The sequence below is a fragment of the Planococcus citri genome, chromosome 1 (assembly GCF_950023065.1).
Source record: "Planococcus citri chromosome 1, ihPlaCitr1.1, whole genome shotgun sequence".
Taxonomy (NCBI): domain Eukaryota; kingdom Metazoa; phylum Arthropoda; class Insecta; order Hemiptera; family Pseudococcidae; genus Planococcus; species Planococcus citri.
In genome coordinates this window covers 33,011,344-33,034,361 of record NC_088677.1, presented here as the reverse complement: position 1 = coordinate 33,034,361, position 23,018 = coordinate 33,011,344, and the positions used below count along the sequence as shown (strand labels likewise).

Sequence of the window (23,018 nt, the reverse complement as noted above, 5' to 3'; positions counted from 1 at the left end):
TCATTGAAATGGGAAATCTTGATGAAAACTAAAATATTTTAATAGCATTTCAAGATTCGAACGTGCACAACTTCTCAACAAATCGAGAAAGAAAAATTGGATAGGTCAAGTCGCCGAAAAGGATACATCATTGATTTAGACATTCTAGTAATAATGATACCTCAGTTGAAAAGACAAATTCCCCAAAACGTTTTTCAATAATGCAAAAAATTAGAAATTAAAAAATATGTACGATTCTTCAAAATTCACACAGCATTTCAAGAACCAGAAATTCATCCCGAAAATTTCATGTTCCCAGGTAAGCTACGATAGAAAAGTATCATCAAGCAAAATGTACTTCAAGCAACGTTCATTTTTCGCGAACTTTTTCGCCAACCTAAAAAACGTTATCTACACACGCGTTGCCCAATACATTCAATTCAACGTTCAATCAACCCGTCGAAATTTTCTCTCCGCCGTTTTAAATTAATTTTATGAAAAAACTATTCAACCGATCACAATTAAATCCATTTTGAAATCATGCCAACCCTCTAAACAATCCAAATTTGTAAAAAGTGTCACCATATTTTCCTTACGTTAGATCCGCTTCATTTAACCTTCGCAAAATTTCACTTCTCATTGATACTTTGAAGATCCCCCCCACCTTGGTCATTCGTTAATTACGTCATTTTCTTCTATAAAATAGCCGACAATTTCGCGTAAATTCATTCAAAACATAAATTTTCCAACGAGTGCTCGTATATATAGGTGGTAATACAGTGTTTCGCGAAAGTTGTAATTTTATCGTCAAACGCGTTAATTTATTTCTGATAACTGCATTAACGCTTTCATTTCCTATTTTTTTTTCAATTTTAAAAATTTCAATCGAGATCGCGGAAGGCGGAAATAAACACGCGGTTATGCCGGTAATTCCAGGGCATTCGTCTCAAGAGAATAGAAAAGCGACCTTTTTCGATTCGCAAATGAACATGTTCGTCGTTTTCGGTGTCGTCTTACTTTTATGCGCATCCATTACACATGCTGCACCCGCCGGTGACGTCCTCCCTGCCGATGCTGTTATCAATGGTACAAGTACCAATGTTGTAAGTAGTTTTTTTTATCAAGTTTCCTTTTTTTTCATTAAAAAAAAAGTTTAAGAAATACGATAGTTGAAATGATTGGTTTCATAACAAAGAATTTGAATACATATCTACCTACCTGATGAAGGATTTTTTTTTTGCTTTTGATCGAATACAATTAAATAAATTTACTTGATCATTTTTTTATATACATATTTAAATTCTCTTGGAAAATATAAAATAAAAATCATTCACAAAAATTAAAATTTTGTATTTAATAAAAACTAAATAATGCCTTTAAAAAAGTAATAAAATAAATAAAAAATAGTTCGTTGCAATAATAGATAGGTACCTAGATCAATTTGCAGATACTAAAAGCAACCAAGTAGGTACATAGAACTGAATAAGTTTTAAGGGCGTGAGGACGATATGTTGAAAATTTAACATTACTTTACCCCAGCCAGACGTTCTTAAAATCTTGCCTCCTGGTAATACAGGGATTCCCACACCAATTTTTATCCAACTTCTGGGTTTATTATATTGAAAAAAGCTGCATTTGTATATTAAATCATTTGATAGAACTCGCATCGCTAATGATAGTAGGTACATGATCAGAACGTCACGCATCATGTTTTCATTTCACAATCTTTCGCACACGTACTTTTACATAATCAAAATAAATGCCAATGGCCGTTGATAAAAGAAAATTTTTACAAAATATCTACAAGTCAAATAACAAACTCATTAGCTGATAATTTTTAAGATCATTTCCGATCATTAATATCATGCACATAGAATACGCACATATTTAAAAATTATTTTTATCCTTACCAGGGACGTTATGTATAGGTATAATCATAGTTTGGTTTGGATTGTTTTTTTTTTTAAAGTCAAGGCACCTAAAAACTAGTCTGGAAAAAGAAATTGCAGTTACTCGATCACGAAATTCAGAATTTTTGGAATTTTTCAAGTTTTCAATGATCAATCGGTATTTTTAAAATAATTATCACGCATCGATTCTATACCAGCCTATTTTTGGTACCTACTCATTGAAAGTGGATCTCGAAATGATGAATAAATAAAAATATGACATGACTTGAAAACACAATTTGTAAAGATGTAGCTGCTAAAAAAAACTCTCGTAATAATTTCTTTTGATTTTATTTTATTTTTCAACAAAATTGACATAAAAATTCCTATTTTTGAGAATTTTAGGATTTTTAGGACCTTGAATTCAAAACCTGTGCAGCTGAAATTCCAACTGTAGACCAGCTCAAAAAAATATAAATACTAGCCAACGAAAAATTGCTGTGCTTAAGATGGGCATAATCACCCAAAATCGAACATAGAACGATTCAAATGTAACTTCTGCAGATACCCATCGACTCTTTTCAAAAAATAAGCCAATTTTCATCAATTGTTGATTGATTAAAAAAATTGCAAAATATCCTCTCTATTACGTACGACTTGTCAGTTGGATTTTTTCTACATTTTTTTTGTTGAAAATTTAGACATTTTTCTGAGATATTTAACAAAACTGTGAATGAGTTCGAAAAATTGAACTTTTAGTTGAAAATTGAGGTTAGCTATAACTCAATAAGTAAATTATACAGAAGTATTTACACTCGATACTGATTTGAGACATGTTTTGTATACTTTTCAGCCAGAAATAAATTCAACGACAGAGTCCACAACACCCGGAATAAAAATTTGCCATTACAGGACACCTTGTGGTTGGGCTGTTTACAATCGAATTTCGAGAAATATTGATTTCTTCATGAAAAATACGTAAGTAAAAATTGTTGTTTACTTCACAATAGATATTGAAATGAAATTTAACTGAAATCGATGCAAGTTATAAACATTCTATAAGGAAACGCATCGGCAACTTCTACAACAGCGATGCGTTATCCAAGTGTATTGGGTGTCAAAGGAACTCGTCCTTGGATGATGAGTTATCATCTGGATGCAGAATGCACAACTGATTAACCACAATTCGAGGTAAAATATACTATTTTTACTAATTGTTTTCCATTTTTCAGTTGCGAATGTCCATCGGATAAAACTTGCGCCCAAGGAGAAGATAACTTATCAGTTGGAGCCTACGTTTATCATTGTGAAGATCCACCACCACCAACACCACCCAGAAAATGGCCGACTACCCCAATTTACTATGAAGATTAATTGATTTTCTCAAGGATATTTGGATTGTACATATGTTGAGAGTTACCGTGATGTTTTTTTCATCTTTTTACTTTTTTTTTTGTTGTAACATTTAAATGAATTAAAATTAACTTTTCTTATTTAATATAGGTATTAGGTACCTATCATAATAATTTAAAATTAAATTAATTTCATTAATCCTTTATTATTTATTCACTATTTAATTAAGATTTATACGCATTTATATTTTTTACTGAAATTCATTTAATTACCTATACGTACGTATTAAGTATTTACAAAGACTGAAATCTCAATTAGAAATTCATAATTATCGGTGTTAATTTCACGTTCATTTCGTTAAATTTGCAATTCACGTTTAGTAATAAGATCCTCTCTTTTTTTTTAGTGTAATACAATTAAACAAAATTGTCATAATTTCAAAATAAATACCTACATAAATATAGAAAAATATATCTCGAATTATTTGACAAGAAAGTCGATGCAAGGATTACCTACATCCAGATTCAAATAATGAAGTAGCTGGTAGCTCTAGTTACCAGCAATAGATAGATTACAAAAAAAGTAATTGGATGAGTAAGCAGCACATTAAAGCACAAGAATGTGTGGAATAAATTGGGAAGTACTGAAAAAGAAGGGGACATTATATAAACCATCTCCAGACTCACCATGTTTCAAATTTTGACAACTTATTATAGAATAAACACGTTGCCCATTATCTATAATTTAAAGGGACAACGGTTGTAAAAATTTCCAGGAAAATAAACATTCGAATATCGATTCTCAGATAAGTTCTAAAGATTAAACAGGGTAAAACACCACAGTTTAAGGAAAATGTTTTGAAAATTGAGGAAGTTTTAAAATTAATCAGTTTTTAATGAAATGTACTTGAAGTACCAATCTAGCTTGAATACTGAAACATTTTAAATACCTAGAATGGCAATATTGTAAAATATTATTACAGAATTTTTAATCATAATTTATTTTTGCAAACTTATAATTGCAAAGCTAAAAAAATTAAGAAGGATTTATCATAATCTTTAATAAAATTCACGAGAAACAATATATTTTTAAACAATTTTGAAAACAAAAACCAATAAATATTAGGTAGGTGAGGTACCCACCAATGGGATTAAAAATGAAAAACATTTTAAACATCTTGTCTTGCATTCGATGAGAAAATTGTTTTTTAATGAAATCAATAGTATAGGTAGTACGATTCATCGAGTAATTACAAATGAATGTAGGTAAATGGAAAATATCTGCTTATCAGAAACTACGCAAATTGAAATAATAAACAATCGCATTTTCTGAGAATCCAGACGTTGAGCAAAAGAAAAACTTCCACACAAAGTTTGATTTTACTATACGTTGATTTATGTAATCAATTCTGCGATAAGCTAATGACTTTCATTGACAGATACTCGATGATTCTGAACTCACGGCGTAAATTGACACTGTATTTTACTTCTACAATCTCAGAAAGTAGTTAGTAGATGGGGAAGGGGTAAAAAAGGTTGTATATTTACTCTCATTCATCATTTAATATGAAAAATCGTAAGGAATCAATACAACACATTTCTGCGCCAGGAGTAAAGAAAATGTTTATTTTTTTTAAATTCGGCGAATTTTTGATGGTTTAAATGTTGACTGCGTTGCTTGAAAAGTATTCAAATTCGGCCGAAATTGAGGTAGAAAGCTGAAATTTATTTTGTACCATATTTCTAATGATTCAAATAAATTGGTGGCGTATTCGGGCCGTTTTGAAGCCTCTGCCGGATTTCTGAACGTTTCAGTTTTCAAAAAATTGCGTAAAAAGGACTCAAATTAGATTCAGAACTGACAAAAATAAGCTTCAAATAATACCTCCTCAATTTGAGAGATCAAAAAAAAAGAATTTTGTTAGACTCGTCAAAATTCAAAAAATGAGACCAGAATTAGAAATGACCTACTTTGGAATACCCTTTGCGTAGCTTTTTTTGTACGAATCAAACATTCTCCTGAAATACCTCCCATTGAAAGTTGAAACCTCCAAGAATTAAATTTTCTAATTTCCAGCTCATCTTGAGCCATCAAGGAAGCTTTGATTTTGAAATCTGCCTTACAACATCCACAGGGAAAATAATAACTTGATAGGCAATTGAAAATTTGGCTTGCACCTACTTCCTGACCTGAAGTGCAACTCGAAAATCAACGGTTCCAGGAAATTTCAGCTGGATACCTCAAGAGTGATTTTTTCCCCTTCATATCTTAGTCAATTCCTTAAGAAAAAATTAGCAATGCAGTACGACAAAAATGTAGGTAATGATAATGAATTTTGATACAACCACAAGACACAAAATAGGTAGGCTATAATGTTTCTAATTTCTTCAACATATGTACAAGGAAATCTTTAGATAACTCAGTAAGAAAAATACCATTTTCTAAGCCTATAAGTAGGTCTAGCTATAGCTGATATTTTTCAAATAAAAAAAGCTTCTATACGTACCTACGTCATTTGTTTTTGAGATTTTATTTCTGTTTTATTTATTACTTTTCTATTTTTTTTTCAGAGTTTATACGCTCAATAAATACGTGTAATTTTTTTCCTTCGCGTTGGAAGAGAATCACAAAATGCAAAGGTTCAATGACTTGCAATTCAACAACCCAAAGGCCCAATCACTTTTTTTGGCATCTCATCATACCTACATTTTTGTTTTGAAAAATTTGGGTTAAAAAAAAATACTATTTTCCCAACTGGGTTAGAATGTGACCAGAAACCAAGTGTAGTAATATCAGTTATTTCATTTTTTTTTTTTTTTCAATTCAAATTTCTCAAGTCGTCCAGAATTTCCAAAGCAATTGAGATCTTGCATTAATATCATAAATCCATCACTTTCAGCACGTATGCACACATATGTAGATCCATCACTCAAATCACTAATGCTTCTTACGTCGGCATCGAATACAATCGATATACTTAATCAGCAAAATTTGCGTAAGAAAATTACACAAATTCTTCTAAATTACGTACAATGTAACTAATTTTCCGGGAACTAATTTATCGTTTAACAGACAATTTCAACTCGATCGGAAGACCTCACCTGATCAGCTTGGCAACTACATATTTCAAACGAGCACTCAGACAAAACGTGGTCACCTGTTGCTGGATCAGCGTTAAGTCATTTTCATCAAACCATGCGATAAATTCATATTCTAATTCGTCGAAATTTTTTCCAAACATACCTCCTTGTAAACGAGGCGTTATAGTAAATAGTGTGATTTGAAAATACGTAATTATAATAATGTTAACGCTACCTATATGGAATATGGACGGGTGCATAACTTCGCATGAGTAAGAAATTATTCCAACATTGGGTCAAAGGTGCGCCGAAATTAGCCTAGCTATCAGATTCCAATGATTTATAGGCAATTAGTTAATCATCAAATATATTTGTTCATGAAATAAAAAAAATTGTATACTTAATCTCCCTTTAATTAAGGAAAAATAAAACATTTCATAAAATCATTTGATTTCACGATGCATCCTATCTATCTACGTACCTATCTATATAGTTAGGTATATTATCATAATGGTTCCTTCCTTTGTGGAAAAAAAACTCACATCGAATATTAAGTAAACTGCGTATTTATTTTTTGAGGAAATTATCTCGAATTCAGATAACTAGATATTTATTTGTATTTGTACTCCATTTCATTTCAATTGATAGCTTCAAATAGTTCAACATTTCAAAAAGAAAGAGAAAAAATATAGAAACAAGTACGCGTACAATGTTAGTAGAACGAGTAATAAACTCTTCGAAATAAATACGAGCTAATTGCTAAATTAAATTTCATACTACATTTATGCACCAAATAACTCATTTTTTAAAATCATTATTAACCTGAGCAGACATCTTAATTATTCCTAACTAAGAAGTGTTTTTTTTTTTTTTTACAGAAATACTACGAATATAAAAATCAAAATATCGCGATAAAAGGTGAATTAAAGTGACCTACAAAAAAAATCACAGACTTTCGCACCCTATTACAGCGAATCGCATACATACTAACAAGTAACAGGTGACCAGAGCAGATGAATAGACACAGTTGGCTTTGAGCGCACGTGACTGATGACACATCGTCTCGTTGTACGTATTTTTGTTTAGCTTTATTGTTTCGTGGCAGCGAGATACGAAGACATAATTAACCAGAGACTGATGCCAGTTGCCAGAAAACACTCCAGACGAATTTTGTTGCATCAGAGATAAATCACAAAACGCGTCAAAAAACTTTTTCCCTTCCTAAATTGTTAAATTTATTATCATTATTTCACGCTGTTTGAAATTCGCCGGCCCTGAGCTAATGAATGACGTTATTACGACGCTAGACAAATCCTAGACACCTCGTATCTTTGAATTTCACCAAGTTGGGATTTTTATTTTTCAAATGCGCCTTATTTGTAAACACGTGGGACATAAAATACCTACGAAAGATGCACGAATCAATTCTTAAGTTTTGAAGGAGGGGGAGGGGGGAGAGGATCAAACTTCGATGTTTTTTGCAGAAAAATTTGCACACGATACCTAAATCATTCGTTGATTTTTTCATACGCCATTATTTGAAAAATTGCATCATTCTCATGAATGAGTAATGCATTGTAATGGGATGCAAAAGCATCGCAGACCTACAAACCGTATAAGAATTTTTTATCAGAAAAAAGAATATATTGTTAAGAAAACTAAAATGGAAAGGAACGGGGAACAAGGTCCTCAACATAAACCATTATAGAACCTCGTGCGACAAAAAAATTATTTAAAAAAAAGTAATTTTAAACAAGCTCAAAATTGTTACGTAGCCAGTGGCGTGATAATTTCGAGTTCATTCGTGCCAAATCTGGACTGAAATAATTTTTTAACGCCCAAATTGCCATATCAACACCCAAGTAGCAAGATGTCCCGACAACACGTTTTTTTTACGTTCAATATGAAACGTTGGGTACTTTTTTCCTAAATGACATAACAATGTCATTGAACGATGAAAATCCCATCGTAAATCCCATCGTAAAAACGTAATAAATGATTAATTATGTACCATCGTGTGTACTTCATACGTATGACTTAATTACAATGTATTTTCTATTTTCAGATCATATGTCTCATTTAAAAAGATATCTTTCTACGAAGTTATCAACTAGAAATCGACGTTTACTCTAATTATTGACTATTTATCGTCTCTCAATCAGGCACTTCACAGATGGATGAAAATACAATCAGATCTTTTATCAAAATTTGAGGAAATCCATACGTAATTATAGAACCTCAAGTCTAATAGCCAACCTATTAGTGGATTAAAAAAATGATTAATTGTTCGATAATGAACTTTAGTAGGTTACACCAATATGTATGTATTTGTAATTAAATTTACGAATGTATTGTAGCGTATCGAGTCGACAGCACGAACATACGCCTGGGCCATGTATGTCTACGAACCTTACCTTCTTTTTATTGCGCGTACTTACATTATGTACTCGTATAGGTAGGTAAGGTACATATTTTGATAACAAGAATGCGATTTCCTGTTTTCCAGGAACTTATTCAAGTACATAATACATACGTACAATACGAGTAATAATCGAAGTACCTATCTAGATTGTAGATGCAAGAAACTAACGGCAATATGGAAAATATTGCGTCAGACTGATCATTGGTCGAAAAAAAGAACAATTGGCATTTTTTCTTACCATAGCTAAAACATGTAGGTTGGTAATTACAAAGTTGATGGCATGAAATTGAATAGGATTCTCAAAGAAATGAACAGATAACGCATAATCGTACCTACTACAATGTAGGTACTTGACAAAAAACCTTTGCGATAGGTCAATTTCGAGTTCAAGCTAGGCCCCCTAGAAAAAATGCCATCTTACATACATCTCAACACCTAAAACTGGTATATCACTCAGCGTTAATTTTTCGATTTTCGGCGATTTTTTGAAAAATATGAAAACAAGCCATCGATAAAATCTTTTTTTTCGAAAAATTAAAGGTCTGAAAATGAATTTGAAGCATACGTTTCCAAAACACACTAGGTCTAAAAAAAATATTGATGAGAAATTTATGGTACTTACAATTAGTACAATTTAGAAATGTAGAAATGGCCCAAATTGGCCGATTTTTTGATATGTTGTAGCTAAGGCCCTCTTTTGGGCACAACATATCAAAAAATCAGCCATTTTGGGCCGCAATTTTATGCTAGATGGCCTTGCAACCTCAGAATGTTTGAAAATGGACTTCGTGCAGTTTGGAAACGTATGCTTCATCAAAGTTTGTTACTTCAGTTGTTTGTAACTTTCCTTTTAGTCGACCTTGAGCCTCCAGTAAAGTCACTATTTGAATGAGAGGACTGCTTCACTGACTCGATGCTTTAAGATCTATTCTGATAGGTAAGTAATACCTATCGTCCATTTTGAGGAATTCTAAAAAAAAGCTTGTAACATTTCCTTGAAAAAATAGGTAAGAAAGAAAAAATTACAAATTTTCTAAATAAAAAGAATTAGAGATGAATTTTTTACGAACTAGAAACTAAAAAAAAATCGTAATATTTCGTTACAATTTTGAGAATTTGTGAAAATAGAAATTTCCAAAAATAATGACTGCACCAATTACTTCGTTCGATAACAATTTTTAATTCGTTTTTCCTGTACTCTTTTCTACGTCTTATATTCACGACTTGAGCTTCCACAAAATCAACGACTGGATCGAATAAGAAAAACAAAATACGGAGTATAGGTAGTCCTCTAACTGCATTTTTCTTCAAAACTGATATCTACAGCTGTAAATTTCTTTACTCGGTCAAAATACAAAATGAAAAATGATCCTGCTTTCCTCTCACAATCAATTTCTTCAACCGAAAAACTGATTAAAATTGAATTTTTCGAAGTAGAGAGTTCAAGTAGGTAATTTGTAAAGTACCACCACTACCACCTACCTATCAGGGTAACGTTTTTTTTTACGAATTTTCGAACTTTAAAAGCTGTGAAAAAAATTTCAAGCAGATCCTGCTCAATACCTATACTCTATCGTCTCTGACCTCTAACGCCCTCTGAAGCATTTTAATCGCAAAAAAACTGATTAGCTCTGGGAAACTATCCCAAGACTATTATTCAAAACATTATTTTTAATAAGGCCGAGGTCATTTTCAACCCACTTAACAGCAGCCACTTCTATTTATGAAATAAATAGACGACGAACTTCAGGAACAAATAAACGATGTATTGGAAAAATAACAAATAAAACAAATCATATAAATTTGCATCAATTAGCCATTAACAAGGAACACGCAAATAATATAGTACGTACAGTACAACGAACATCAAGCAAGTGCGGTGAGTCGAGTAAACACGAGACGCACGTAGTAGGCTTAAGGCCTGGTTTACACCGAGCAAATAAACGAATAATACTAAGCGGTAGGGAGCGCAGCCTAGCGGCCACCAACACTCCCTCCCTGCGCTCGATAGCGCTTAAACAACGTATTTACAGCTTAAATAATAAATTCAGGTAACAAAAACGTACAAATAAATCACAAAATTCATCTTCGGGTAACAAAAACAATACTTATACAAAAACAAAATCAGGAAACAAACAAAATCGGGCAAAAACTAATCAGTCTCTCGGATACGCTTGTTCTAGAAGCGGGTGATTTCCCAAAGGTCGGTCCGGAGGATTATCTTTATCGGAGTCGGATTCGGCGTTCGATATGTAATCTTCGCAAACGCCTTCGTCGAACTCTGCGGCGGCTTTCTTATGCGCCTTGTTGCGCTTTTTCGCTGCTTTCGCCCTATGGCGTTTCTGTTCGGCGATTGTCATCCGTTCTACGCGCAAGATATCGTACGTCCTTTGCGGGATTTCTTTCAGCGTCAGGTTGTGAACTCGGGACAAACGTAGCATAAACTCTAACGCGCTTAAAACCATGTCTAAATCTCCAGGATCTGTGGACAATCATTAGAAAACAAAACACAAAACACATTTCTTCATTAGTAAAGGAAGTCGGGCGAATAATTGAATCAGGTATTTCAGGCGGGCAAGATCGAGAAAAACTCATACTACACTCAACAATCTGTCTCTCAGCTTCTGAAACGCTTCTCTCGGTAACGCTTTAGTCAGGATATCGGCGTCTTGTTCGGCGGATTCTACCCATTCAAGTTTCACTTTATTCTTAATCACGTAATCGAGAATCGTGTGAACTTTAATATCAGTCAGGTGTTTCAGCTTCGGAGATCCAGGTTTATTCGTGCATTTCAGGGATGCTGTGTTATCTCCATAAATCAGAATCGGGTCAAGACGTTTTCCAGTAGCTCTCCTTACGGTTTCGTTAACTCCCACGCTTTCGAGGAGACACGAATTAATAGCTACGTACTCAGCTTCGCATGTCGAATTTGCTACAGTACCTTGTCTCTTGCTGGACCAAGTCACTAAATCTCCATTCAGACGAACTAAAACTCCGGCTGTTGACTTCTTCGTGTCGTCACAGTCACCAAAACTGGCGTCAGAGTGTCCAACAATTCCTTTCTGGGTTCCAGTATATTTCAGGCCAAGTCGGGTAGTGCCTTTCAGGTATCGGAAAATCTGTTTTACAGCTTGCCAATCAGCTTGAGTCAGGTTACACTGTTTTCGGCTTAACCAATTTATCGCGAACATAATATCGGGTCGGGTGGCATTTCCTAAGTATAGCAAACTTCCAATTGCTTCTCGGTACGGAAACGGGGCTCCATCAAATTTGGTTTGATTTAGACGATTCATTCGTCTGCGTTCTCTCTTGTTGTACTTCTTTCTCTTCTTTTTCTCGGGTACTTTTTCGGGTTTCTTTGATTTCGGGCACATCGGGATTTGCGTTGAATTGCAATCTTGCATGTTGAAACGCTTCAAAATTTCTTGACAATAATCGGATTGATCAAGCGTTAAAATCCGGTTCTTTCTATCTCTCTTTACATTCAGGCCTAAGAACTTAGTCGGTTCTCCCATATCTTTCATCTTAAAAATCCGTTTCAATTTCTTGATATATCGGTTCAGTATTTTCAGGTCATTTCCGGCAAAAATCATGTCATCGATGTAAATAATCAGGAAACCTTGGAACTTTCCATTACGAATCCAAAACAGGCAAGGGTCGTTCACATCGGCTTCAAAGCCAAGCTTTTTCAATTCTTCTGCGAACTTTTTATTCCAACAACGAGGGCTCTGTTTCAAGCCATATAACGACTTCTTTAACCTCAAAACGTACTCCTTCTTTTCTTCAGCTGTTGGTTTCATACATTCGGGTATTTCCATATACGTTTCTTCCTCTAATTCTCCGTTCAAAAACGCTGTAGTTACGTCAAGTTGTCGAGCTTCTAAATTCAGTTTGTTGATGATTGAGAAACCTATTCTCACTGTTGTTATTCGGGAAACTGGTGCGTAGATCTTGGAAATCGCCATATTTCGGGTGTCTTTGAATCCTCGGGCGACAAGTCGGGCTTTGTACTTAACATTTCCTTTCGTGTCAATTTTTCGTTTGAAGACCATAGTTGAATCTACGACGGTGTGTACTTTATGTTTCGTGTTAGTCGGACGGCAAACTTTTTCCCAAACGCCGTTGTTTTTCATCGATTTTAATTCTTCATCAATGGCTCCTTGCCACTGAACTTGCTCGCTGGAATTCATCGCTTGTTTATACGTCATTGGATCTGCAATCATTGACATCATTAACGCAAAAGTATTCAGGTCCTTATTCGATTCAGTCACATCATAGTACTCTTTTAATCGGGCAAATTCAGCATCGAAATGTTCCTTTATTGACACATCTTTTTCCACTTCTTGAGCATTCAGGGCCGTTAATTCGATTTCTTGTTCAATCCATTCGGTTTCTGTCTCGGAATCAGAGTCAGAATCAGAATCAGAATTCGGTTCTCTATCAGGTTTACACAGGATGGATATCTTAATATCGGTTTGGGTTCCAAACTCTCGGGTTTCAGGTTTATCGGATGGCTCGTACGGATCAGTTTGCGTATCTCTGCTAGCTGTAGTTAACAGTTTATCAACAATCGTTGGCAACGGAGTTGTTCGTGGTTTATCTTCGGGTTTTCGGTAGATTTCTTCAAAATCTTTCAGCCACTCAGCTTCCGGTACTACTGGACCATATTCCTCCGAAAGACCTTGAATGTCTCTGTAGTTTTTGAACTCAACGCATTTTACGTGCGTAGATCTTATTATCTTATTGGACTGCGGTAGTAGGATTTTATAACCAGTTGCGGTGTATCCAACAAGAACTCCAATTACAGCTCGTTGATCACATTTCTTCAAGTTCGGGTCGTTGCGATGAACATATGCAATACAGCCATATCTTCTCAGGTACTGGGCTCGAAGTTGAATATCAGGAAAAATCATACGAATCGGGAGTTGATTTTTAATTCGGGAATGAGGTGTTCGGTTGTATATTTTTATAGCTGTTGCGAGGGCTGTATCCCAGTGATGCTGTGGTACTCCGGAATCAAGCAGCATAACTCGTACTTTATTCATAATCATTTGATTGAATCTTTCAGCTGTTCCATTGTGTTGAGGTGTATTCGGTTCCGTGTATTCAATACGGATTCCTCTATTTTCACAGATCTCTTTGAACACGTTGCTGGTGTATTCACCTCCATTATCGCATCATAACGTTGCAACTCGGGATTTTCCTCTGGTGTACGTATTTACCAAATTCAGGAATTGTAGAAAACAATCTGGGACGTCTGATTTAAACTGCATCGTATACGCGATTGCAAAACGACTGGCATCATCTATGAACGTAACAATCCAGCGACGATTCTGGTACAATGTAGGTGGGTTCAATGGTCCCATGACGTCAGAATGAACTCGGTCGAAGATTGTGTGCGCTTTTATACGAACTGTCTTGAATGATGACAGCTTCATGTTTGCTAAAACGCAAACTTCACACGCACGAATCTGTTGACGATTGAATTTCACGTTCGTCAGAACTGGATGTGTTTTCTTCAGCTTCACTAATCGGGAATAACTCATATGTCCAAGTCGGTAATGCCATCTCATGCCTGGACTATTCTTGAAGTCGACATAATTCATTGGCTGCTTCACGGTGGTGAGATTTTCAGGTTCCGGTGGTTTTTCATTGTTCAAATCAGGTATTTCTTTGCCAAGTATTATATCATCAATAGCCTCAGGTATAAAGGTAAACAGTAGACGATTCTCACCTTCGTCAGGGGTGGGCTCCCTCCTACTGGGAGAACCCTCCCTCCGTTTCGAACTACCTTTATCGCTGGTTTTCTCTTTCTTCTTCGGAATTTTACTCGGTTTCATTTTCTTCTTTTTCTTCACCTTTTGCGGTTCGGGTGTCTTAGGTAAATTCGGTGAAGGTGATTCACGTGATTTCCTCTCGACAGTAGTACTCAGTGCTTTTTCACATTCAGCCGTGGTCATACGAAATTCCCAATACGGCTTATGATACGTTCCAGTCAGAACAGTTCGGTTCAAAATCGGGTCAGTAATCCTTGCGCCTTTGTTGTTTAGAAAAATATCATATCCTAGGTCCGCGAACTTCCTCAAAGAGAGTAAATTCTCAGACAGGCCAGGAACGGACATTACGTCACTCAGATATAACTCAGAACTACAAGAATCACTCGTACCCAAAATCATACCTCTCTTATCAGACTTTAACAAAGCACTCGGGTCTCCATTCGCTCCTTTAATCGGTATCACACTCTCATACGCTTGGGTCAAGTAATCAGCGTTGTTGACGAAATGGGAAGTGGCTCCAGTGTCACCTATAAAAGTGATTTTCTTACCTCCTTCTACTTGTCTGCAAACGGCAATCGCTTGCTCCAGTTCTTCGGTTTGCGAGAAAATAAACGCTGTTTCTTCTAACGAAAGGACGGAGATTCCATCATCAGCGCCTTTGGATCTGGGTTGAATGATTTTGGCGTCCAAAATTTCGCGTTGCGTCGTTAAAACGGGAATGTTTTCCGTCATCGTCTTTTGAACGTACGAAAATAGCACACTGCGATAATTCGCTCGGGAACGACGAATTGGTTGGGCATCTGCGTTGTACGCTTCCTGCGTCCAGTCTTCTTCACTCGGGATTTCCACAGTCTGTCTCAGGTTCGCGTGTAACTGCGGCGGTGTAGTCGGGCGCGGCGGATCAACTGGGTTTCCCAACGCGTTAACGTGAGGCGTTGTTGATGAGACAACGTTCTGCGTTGTGGAACTCGGGGCAGATGTCGTAACAGACGGTGTGGACGTCGTGATGTCGATTTATTCGATTCGTACAGTCGGCGTCGGTGGCCGTATAAATGTGCCTGACGTCCTCGGCATAGGTTTAAAACCATTTGGATGAATCTGGAAACTCCGGTTCGGAAAGGGCGGCGTAATTCGGCGCGGTCGTGTACTTTTTCGAAATTCAGGTCCGGTTTTCAATTGCGAATCGGTTTTCGTCGGTGTTTTCGCTTCAGCCTGCGGGTTGAACATATTGTCAGCGAATTTCTTTAACGGTGTTTTACCAGCATCGGGTTTTGGCTCGGGAAACTTCTTTATTGGTTTCGGTACAATCGGTTCGTCTTCTTTTAACTCGGCTTTCGTCGGTTGCCGTTTTTCCGGTGTTGTTTTCGTGCTCGAGCCGCTGGTGTGACTAGTCGGGGGCGGTACGGGAGGGTGGTTCAAAATAACCGGCCCTAAAGCGTCCATCAGCGGAATCGGGATCGGGTTGTTAGACGGAAATAATGGAACAATTTCACGCGTGGCTTCCTCTTCAACGTTTAACATCTGAACGCGCAAATCCAGACTCTTTTTCAGGCACATGAGCCAATGTTCAAGCTGGTGAATTTTATTGTGAACTTCAGCTATTGCCGTTGGGCTCATCTCGTTCACTGGCAACTTCGGGAATTCAATCAGGAGAAAATCCATATACGGATCACTCGCGCTGGTCTCCATCAGTTCGGGTTTGTTCAGGCTCAGAGCTTGTAACGCTTGTTCGGGTGGCGTCACTTCCGTAGTAAGTGCTCGCTGATGAGTGACTTTTACGTCATCTGGGTTACGATTCGGCGATCTCCGGTTGTCGCGATGATTTTCATGGCGGTGATCGCTTCTGTCGGGTGAAAATCGGGAGCGTCGGTTATTAGAATCGTAGTCGCGATTGCGATGTCTTGAATGGTCATCGTGATATCGGGAATTTTCATCGTGGTATTGATCACGACGATTCGACGATTGGTTGTTATTCGGGTAATCAGGCATATCGTCGCGCTTCTTCTTTAAGCCAACCATCTGTCCAGCTGAGATCATACCGGCGCGATACAAACCCAACAGATCATCCGGCATCTCGAACTCTGTAAAATAAATACATGTTATTTCTTATTTTCGGGTGTAGATTTAGGCTCTTTCTTCGGGATTGGTTTCTTCGGGTCTTTATTTCCTTGATATCCTTTTCCCTTTTTCCTCCAATTAGACTTCGGTGGCTTTCGTCTGTCCGTCTGCCAGTTTTTCTTGGAATTATAGCCCCTATCATTACGATAGTTTCTATTGTTCCGCGAATACTGGTTCGGGCGACGATCTCGGTAATTATTTCTCGGGCGGAATTTTGGATTTCGGGGACGGAAGGGTCTACGGTTACTTCGGTGTTGTTTACCTGAGCGATAATCCCTGTATTCGTTCGGGCAATCCTTGCTTCGGTGACCCCACTCTCCGCATTTGAAGCATCTCGGGCCTTTGTCCCAGTCGGGGCATTCCCAAACATAATGATACGGACTGCTACAATTGTAGCAATTATGCGGCGGCGGTCGGGGTACGTGAGCAGCATTCGGTGGCGGAGGCGGTCGGGGATTCGGGTTTCGGTGGTACGCTAAGTTCGCCTCTTCCGGCTTCCGGTACTTCTCGGATTCTTCCTGCAACAATAGAATTTTCAGGTCAGGTATGGACGGTTGATTTGCACCTCGGGCTTTTAAAATAGTCTTAACGTTCGGGTAAATATTTTCAGTCGCCTCAACTAAACGGTCATAGACATCGGATTCAGGTATATCGGTTTTGGTTTGCATTTTGTAATCAAGCAACAACTTGTCCAATCAGTTGAAGAAATCGTCCAACTTTTCACCCCTTACGAGAGTGAGTTTGTTGAACTCAGACTTCACCGATGAACGACTTACGTTGCGCTCAGTTCGCCTTATTTCGAAAAGTTTTTCGATAACTTTCTCAACTGGTGAAATCATGGTTACTCGGGGAAGATAATGGGGGTCCAGCCTGTGCAACACGATATTCATTAGCTGTTCTTCTTCGATCTTCGCAGCTTTCTTTTCAGTTTTCCGGTTATGTATGTCAATCTGATAGATCTTCGCATCCATCTCCAGCATCTTATACCACGTATCAATTTGGGTTGTTTTAGTTAGCATTGTACGTGACTCGTGTTGACTTCGAAGCATATTCGGGTTAAATGAATGTCGTTTCTTCTTTTTCTTAGATTTGGTCTTTTTCTTTTCCTTTGATTTCTCCTTTGTCTTTTCTTTCTGTTTCGGCGGTTCGGGAGGTGAGTCAGAAGGGGAGGAGTGGTTGCTAGTTCCACCCGCTCCGCTCCCTCCTCTGTAGTGTTGGCCTGAGAATATTCTCAATGCGCATAATCTGAGAATATTCGCGAATATTCGCGAATATTCTCAAATGCTTGGAGAATATTCTCTCAAAAAAATAAAAATGATGACTTTTTTCAAAAAATTTAAAGATTTTTCAACAATTTTTCACAATTTACAAGTTTTACCACTACTTTTCTTTATAAATTTCCAATTTTCCTCAATAATTTGAAACCTTTTCATGGAAAGTTACCAATTATCTCTAAACTAAGCAAAATATTCTAATTTTTTGAAAAGAATCTGCGGAATATGCGCAAGAATATGCGCATATTCTTGCGCATGCGCAAGCAAAAAAAGAATATTCGCGAATTTGCCCAACACTACTCCTCTGTCATTATCGCTTTCGTCGTCGGAGCTCGAATCAGAATCTGAATTAGAATCTGAGTCGGAACTATCATCTTTCTCTTCATCTTCTTCCTCATCCGAGCTATCTGAACTCTCTTCTGAGTTTGACTTCTCATTCTTTTCATTTCCGCTGACTTCATTATCACTAGCGTCGCTGACGGATGGTTTCAGAGTTGGAGCTCTTTTCTTCAAAATTCGGGGTTCAGGTATTGATTCGGGTTCAGCTTTTCGTTTCAGGTTATTCAGCATCGACACAGCTTGTTGTCCTAAAACACTCAGGCTAGTCAAACGTCCAAGCAGATCTTCTTTTTCTAAATTCGTAGCGTTATCGGGAACGTTAATTATCGAACGTAATTCAGGAGTAACTTCGACGTATTCAGGTTGATGAGTCGGTGCAGGTTGACTAGTCGGTTCAGGTTGCGGGGTTGAGACGCTCGGTTCATTCAGGTTGCTAATCGTTTCTATATTTAACGAGCGGTTCGACGGTTGCTGGGATGCTGAATTTGCTTCGGAAGTTTTATCAGATGATTTCTTCTTCTTCTTTTTCTTTTTCCTCGCTGTTTTGTTTTGCACAGGCGGATTAATCGGGGGTGGAGGATCAGTGTTCGTACTTGTACTTGAATCAGGTTTAGACTTAGGCGCTTTACTTTTCTTTTTGGATTTAGATTTCGAATCGGGCTCGGTAACGCTTTTCTTTTTAGATTTAGACTCGGGTTTAGAATCAGGTTTAGAACTTACTTTACGCTGTTTACGATTTTCAGCTTCTTTTCGACGTTTGCTTTCTTCTTCTCGTTCCTGACAGTGCTGTGAGAACGAACGAAAACGGGAACGGGAACGCATAAAGAACGCAACTTTTCAAATTTCCTTCAAAGAACGAACGGATAATCACACAAATCCTCTTGAAGAACGTTCTTACTAAGAACGAGAACATTAAATTAGTGAGAACGAGAACGGGAACGGGAACGGAGTGCTAATTTGGCATTCTTAGATGTTTTTTCAGGGTTCTCAAATTACCTCCCAAAACTCTGAAAAATAGGAAAAAATATGCTTTTTCCACAAACTTTCAGTAGTTTTTGGGTACAATAGAGGAAAATGAAAAAATTTCCATCAAAAATGGCTTCGCTTGTACCACAGAACCCTATTGGGAACGGGAACGGGAACACAGGAACGTAAATTTTGGAAATTTGATTGAGAACGAGAACGGGAACGGGAACCGGAACGCTTCTGCTTATGAAGCATAAGAACTAGGAACAGGAACGAGGTGTTAGATTTTTGGGAGCGATAAGGAACAAAGAACGGCGTTCTTTATTGTGAGAACAAAGAACGGGAACGGGAACGAGCACTTCCGCGTTCTCACAGCACTGGTTCCTGAATACCCAATAAAACATATACGTAAGTTCAAAGTTTTTCAAACTTTTCAAAACAAAGCAAGACATAAATCAGGGTTGTTGTTCATGCACGTGACTCACTTGGTCTTTACGCTGCTGGCGTTCAATTCTTGCGTTGGATTCAGCAATCCGACGACGTTCGGCTTAGATATCGTAATCACCAGAACTGGATCGACGTTTTCGGCGAGAGTCATCTCTGGAATCAGAACGAGATCTCTTCGAGCTTCTGGAACTGGAGTGATAATCACGATCATCTCTCCTCCTTCTATCTTCGTCACGACGGCGGTCATCTTGACGATGGTCATCTCGGTAGCGGTCACCCTGCATGAACAATCACAAGTTTTTGGGCTTAGAATCAGGTAGACGAGATCGGGTGTTTTGTGCTTCGGAAATAGCGTAAACTAGAAGCTTATTACAAAACAACTTGCAACTTTCAACCGGAAACACTCCTTGTCAAAAGTTGAGTCTAATAAGCTGCGATTCAGTTAACCAGATCACACTTCTCAGTTAACTTTCACGTAGCAAATTAGCCCGAAAAGTTAAGTAAACGCTCAGTTTTGGAAAAACTTCGTTTCTTACCGCTGAGAATGTTCATCGTACGTTACAAGTGCTTAAGTCGAAGAAAAATCGGGCATGTGCTTAGTGCGACTTGTATCCAGATCAACACAATTAAGAAAGCTAACACTTATAAAGCACTAAATTTAACCAGGTAAAATTTAAATCGGGAAAGTGAAACGCACTAGTAACTAAAATCAGGCACATGTAGCTCTCGAACGTACGATGGAACTTTCGTCTACGAAACTTTGACACGCGTGTGTAACATACAAGTTCACATTTTGAAATCGGGTAACGAGCTTTTATCCACAGATTTAATTTATAAACGCCATAATCTAACCAAAACCAGACTTAGCTTAGACGAACTGTTACAAAACTGCGTTTTCCACTACGTAAAGTACATCAAATCAAGCAATTTTGCTGGAACTTTTTTAGTAATTCGGGAGCGGCGTAATGAAATCGGGACCGCTTAAAACCGTGTGCAATTTCACGAACTCTTTAATTAAATCAGGTATTTAATATTCCAGTATTCGGGAATGGCCATTTCTAGGACTGGAACTCTTTTATAACGCCATGAGTCATCCAAACTAAAAATTTAGCGTCCTCTGCACCACGTGTTGCGTCATCTTTCGCATTCGGCAGCCATTACGTAAAATCATCAATAAAATCGGGAAAAACGCATTTTACATGTACTCAGGCAGTCGTAAAGTTCGTCACAAGCATAGAATCGGGTTAATTACAAGCACTTAATAGCTAATTAATGAAATGCGAGGTATTTCAGAGTACCGGCAACATGTGCAGGCCGCTCACGAAACCCATCACTCTGCTTACCATAACAGCAGCCACTTCTATTTATGAAATAAATAGACGACAAACTTCAGGAACAAATAAACGATGTATTGGAAAAATAACAAATAAAACAAATCATATAAATTTGCATCAATTAGCCATTAACAAGGAACACGCAAATAATACAGTACGTACAGTACAACGAACATCAAGCAAGTGTGGTGAGTCGAGTAAACGCGAGACGCACGTAGTAGGCTTAAGGCCTGGTTTACACAGAGCAAATAAACGAATAATACTAAGCGGTAGGGAGCGCAGCCTAGCGGCCACCAACACCACTCTCTTTAACTCAATAATAAACACAATAAAAGTGTTTCTAAACAGGCAACCAACAAAGCATCAACAGCTGATCATTGACATATCGTTGACTGGCATCTCCAATTGAGACAGCACTCACGAATCATCGTCTAGTAGCTGACAAGGCATCTGACACGTCATTCGTGAGCCACGGTCAGTGTTACCGTTTACCATAGAGTAATATGAAAGTTCTATAATTTCAACAACAAAAAACTTTATACTGTACTTTAACCTGCTGCATTAATAAAGTTGAGCTTTTCCAAAAAACAATGCCTTCCAGAAAAAAAACTCGTAATGATGGTCAACAGGTGGAAAATTTCATATTTTTCCACATTGCCTCCTTTTGTTCTTTTTTTTATAGAACCCTACCTAGTTTTACCTAAAAATCGATTTCTTGAGATGAAAAAATTGGAAAGAAATTCAACGTTATATTCAAAGAAGGCTTTACATGGGAGCCAACGTTATGTTGAACTGAAACTTTGTATTCATATAATCTTTAAACCTAAAAAAATGGTACAATTTTTAATTTTTTTAGTATTAATATCTACAATTTTTGCCCTCGTTCCAAGTACCGAAACCTACTACACAGCATCAGTGGTTGTATCTTTTGCTCTATTAGGGTGTCCAAGAAAATTTCAAAAATTTAAGGACTTGACATTTTGAATTTTTTGAAGTGCATTTTTTGATTCTTGTTCCTTGAACCATTCAAATGGTTTGAATGGATCATTGCGTAATGTAATAAATATTGATTTATCAACTTCGAGGCATCAAGGGTCAAAAACACCAATGATACAGCTCAAGCTCAAAACTACATATGTACTAAAGACGCCGGCGCCGAAATTTCTTCAAATCTGGCGGTGGCGTCAATTTGACGGCGCGAATCTCTATCCCTCAAGATTTATTGACGTAGCGATCGGATTCTCGAAAAAAATTAATTAAAATGTAAAATAACCAGGAAATATGTGGAATAAAAAATACAAAGGTCATCACCGGTCACCCAATTTCTCGACATCTTTTTTTCGATGCTCCAGTTTAAAATTTCACGAAAAATTACACGTGAGAAATAATGTTCTATGCTGCGATTCGATGAGAAAACCTAATATTTATCTTATATACTGTTTAAATGATGAAATTTACTGATTTTTACATTGTTAATGTTACATAATCTTATCAGAATTGACTATTCGTTAATCAAATCATCATAAATTACGCTTTTTTCAAGATACGAGTAATTTCCTATCAGTGTCGTGTGATTTCTAACGTACTCATCTTACCCATTTATTACTCAACAGGATGTTTTATCTATCATTTAAAAAATTGAAAATTAAAATCGAAAAATACTCACACTAGAAGAATAAACTTTACAGAACAAAGAAAAACAACAGCCATGTCCAAATGAGTATTTTTTTCTTCAAAAAAACAATGCTATTTTTAGACACAACTTCTGCAATCATTTTCCAGGAAAAATGCTAAGGTGAGGGTGACAAACTGACAATAGATAATTTTCAATGCAAATGTAAATCGCGAAAAAGAGGCACCCACTTATTGCATCAAATTTTGATTTCCGTCCAATTTTTTTCTACAATGTAAATCAAAACTGCATTCCCATTATTTAAACTAGCAAGGAAACCTCGTCAACTCGTCACCTCCAATTTGACTGAAATTTAGCTCACTGAAAGTTCGTCAGAACCAAATTTTCAGCTGCCAAAGTAGATTTTT

The 23,018-nt window shown here is 36.9% G+C and overlaps 2 protein-coding genes and 1 long non-coding RNA gene across 3 annotated transcripts in view; 1 reads left to right on the top strand and 2 right to left on the bottom strand.

The window, feature by feature from the left end:
- Positions 1 to 23,018, bottom strand: part of LOC135831469 (uncharacterized) — a 75,468-nt gene that overhangs the window by 41,665 nt on the left and 10,785 nt on the right. The window lies entirely within an intron of this gene.
- LOC135831465 (uncharacterized) lies at positions 695 to 3,690 on the top strand. Its single transcript, XM_065343976.1, has 3 exons — positions 695 to 1,082; positions 2,722 to 2,846; positions 3,101 to 3,690. The coding sequence occupies exons 1-3, from the start codon at positions 900 to 902 to the stop codon at positions 3,240 to 3,242; spliced, it is 450 nt and encodes a 149-aa protein (XP_065200048.1). The 5' UTR covers positions 695 to 899; the 3' UTR covers positions 3,243 to 3,690.
- On the bottom strand, positions 10,469 to 21,835 carry LOC135831453 (uncharacterized). Its single transcript, XM_065343959.1, has 5 exons — positions 20,988 to 21,835; positions 18,952 to 19,922; positions 16,881 to 17,136; positions 15,049 to 16,581; positions 10,469 to 11,205 (listed from the first exon to the last, which is right to left on the bottom strand). The coding sequence occupies exons 2-4, from the start codon at positions 19,051 to 19,053 to the stop codon at positions 15,515 to 15,517; spliced, it is 1,425 nt and encodes a 474-aa protein (XP_065200031.1). The 5' UTR covers positions 19,054 to 19,922; positions 20,988 to 21,835; the 3' UTR covers positions 10,469 to 11,205; positions 15,049 to 15,514.

Excerpts from the sequence above, each read along its gene's own strand:
- LOC135831453 (XM_065343959.1), bottom strand. The coding sequence starts at position 19,053 with ATGCGTTCCCGTTCCCGTTTTCGTTCGTTCTCACAGCACTGTCAGGAA. Across the intron at positions 17,137-18,951 it reads AAAATCGTAAACAGCGTAAA|GAAGAATCCGAGAAGTACCG; the intron begins GTAAGTTCTAAA and ends CTATTGTTGCAG. Across the intron at positions 16,582-16,880 it reads ATACAGGGATTATCGCTCAG|AGTTCGAGATGCCGGATGAT; the intron begins GTAAACAACACC and ends TTTATTTTACAG.
- LOC135831465 (XM_065343976.1), top strand. The coding sequence starts at position 900 with ATGCCGGTAATTCCAGGGCATTCGTCTCAAGAGAATAGAAAAGCGACC. Across the intron at positions 1,083-2,721 it reads ATGGTACAAGTACCAATGTT|CCAGAAATAAATTCAACGAC; the intron begins GTAAGTAGTTTT and ends TATACTTTTCAG. Across the intron at positions 2,847-3,100 it reads GATTTCTTCATGAAAAATAC|TTGCGAATGTCCATCGGATA; the intron begins GTAAGTAAAAAT and ends TCCATTTTTCAG.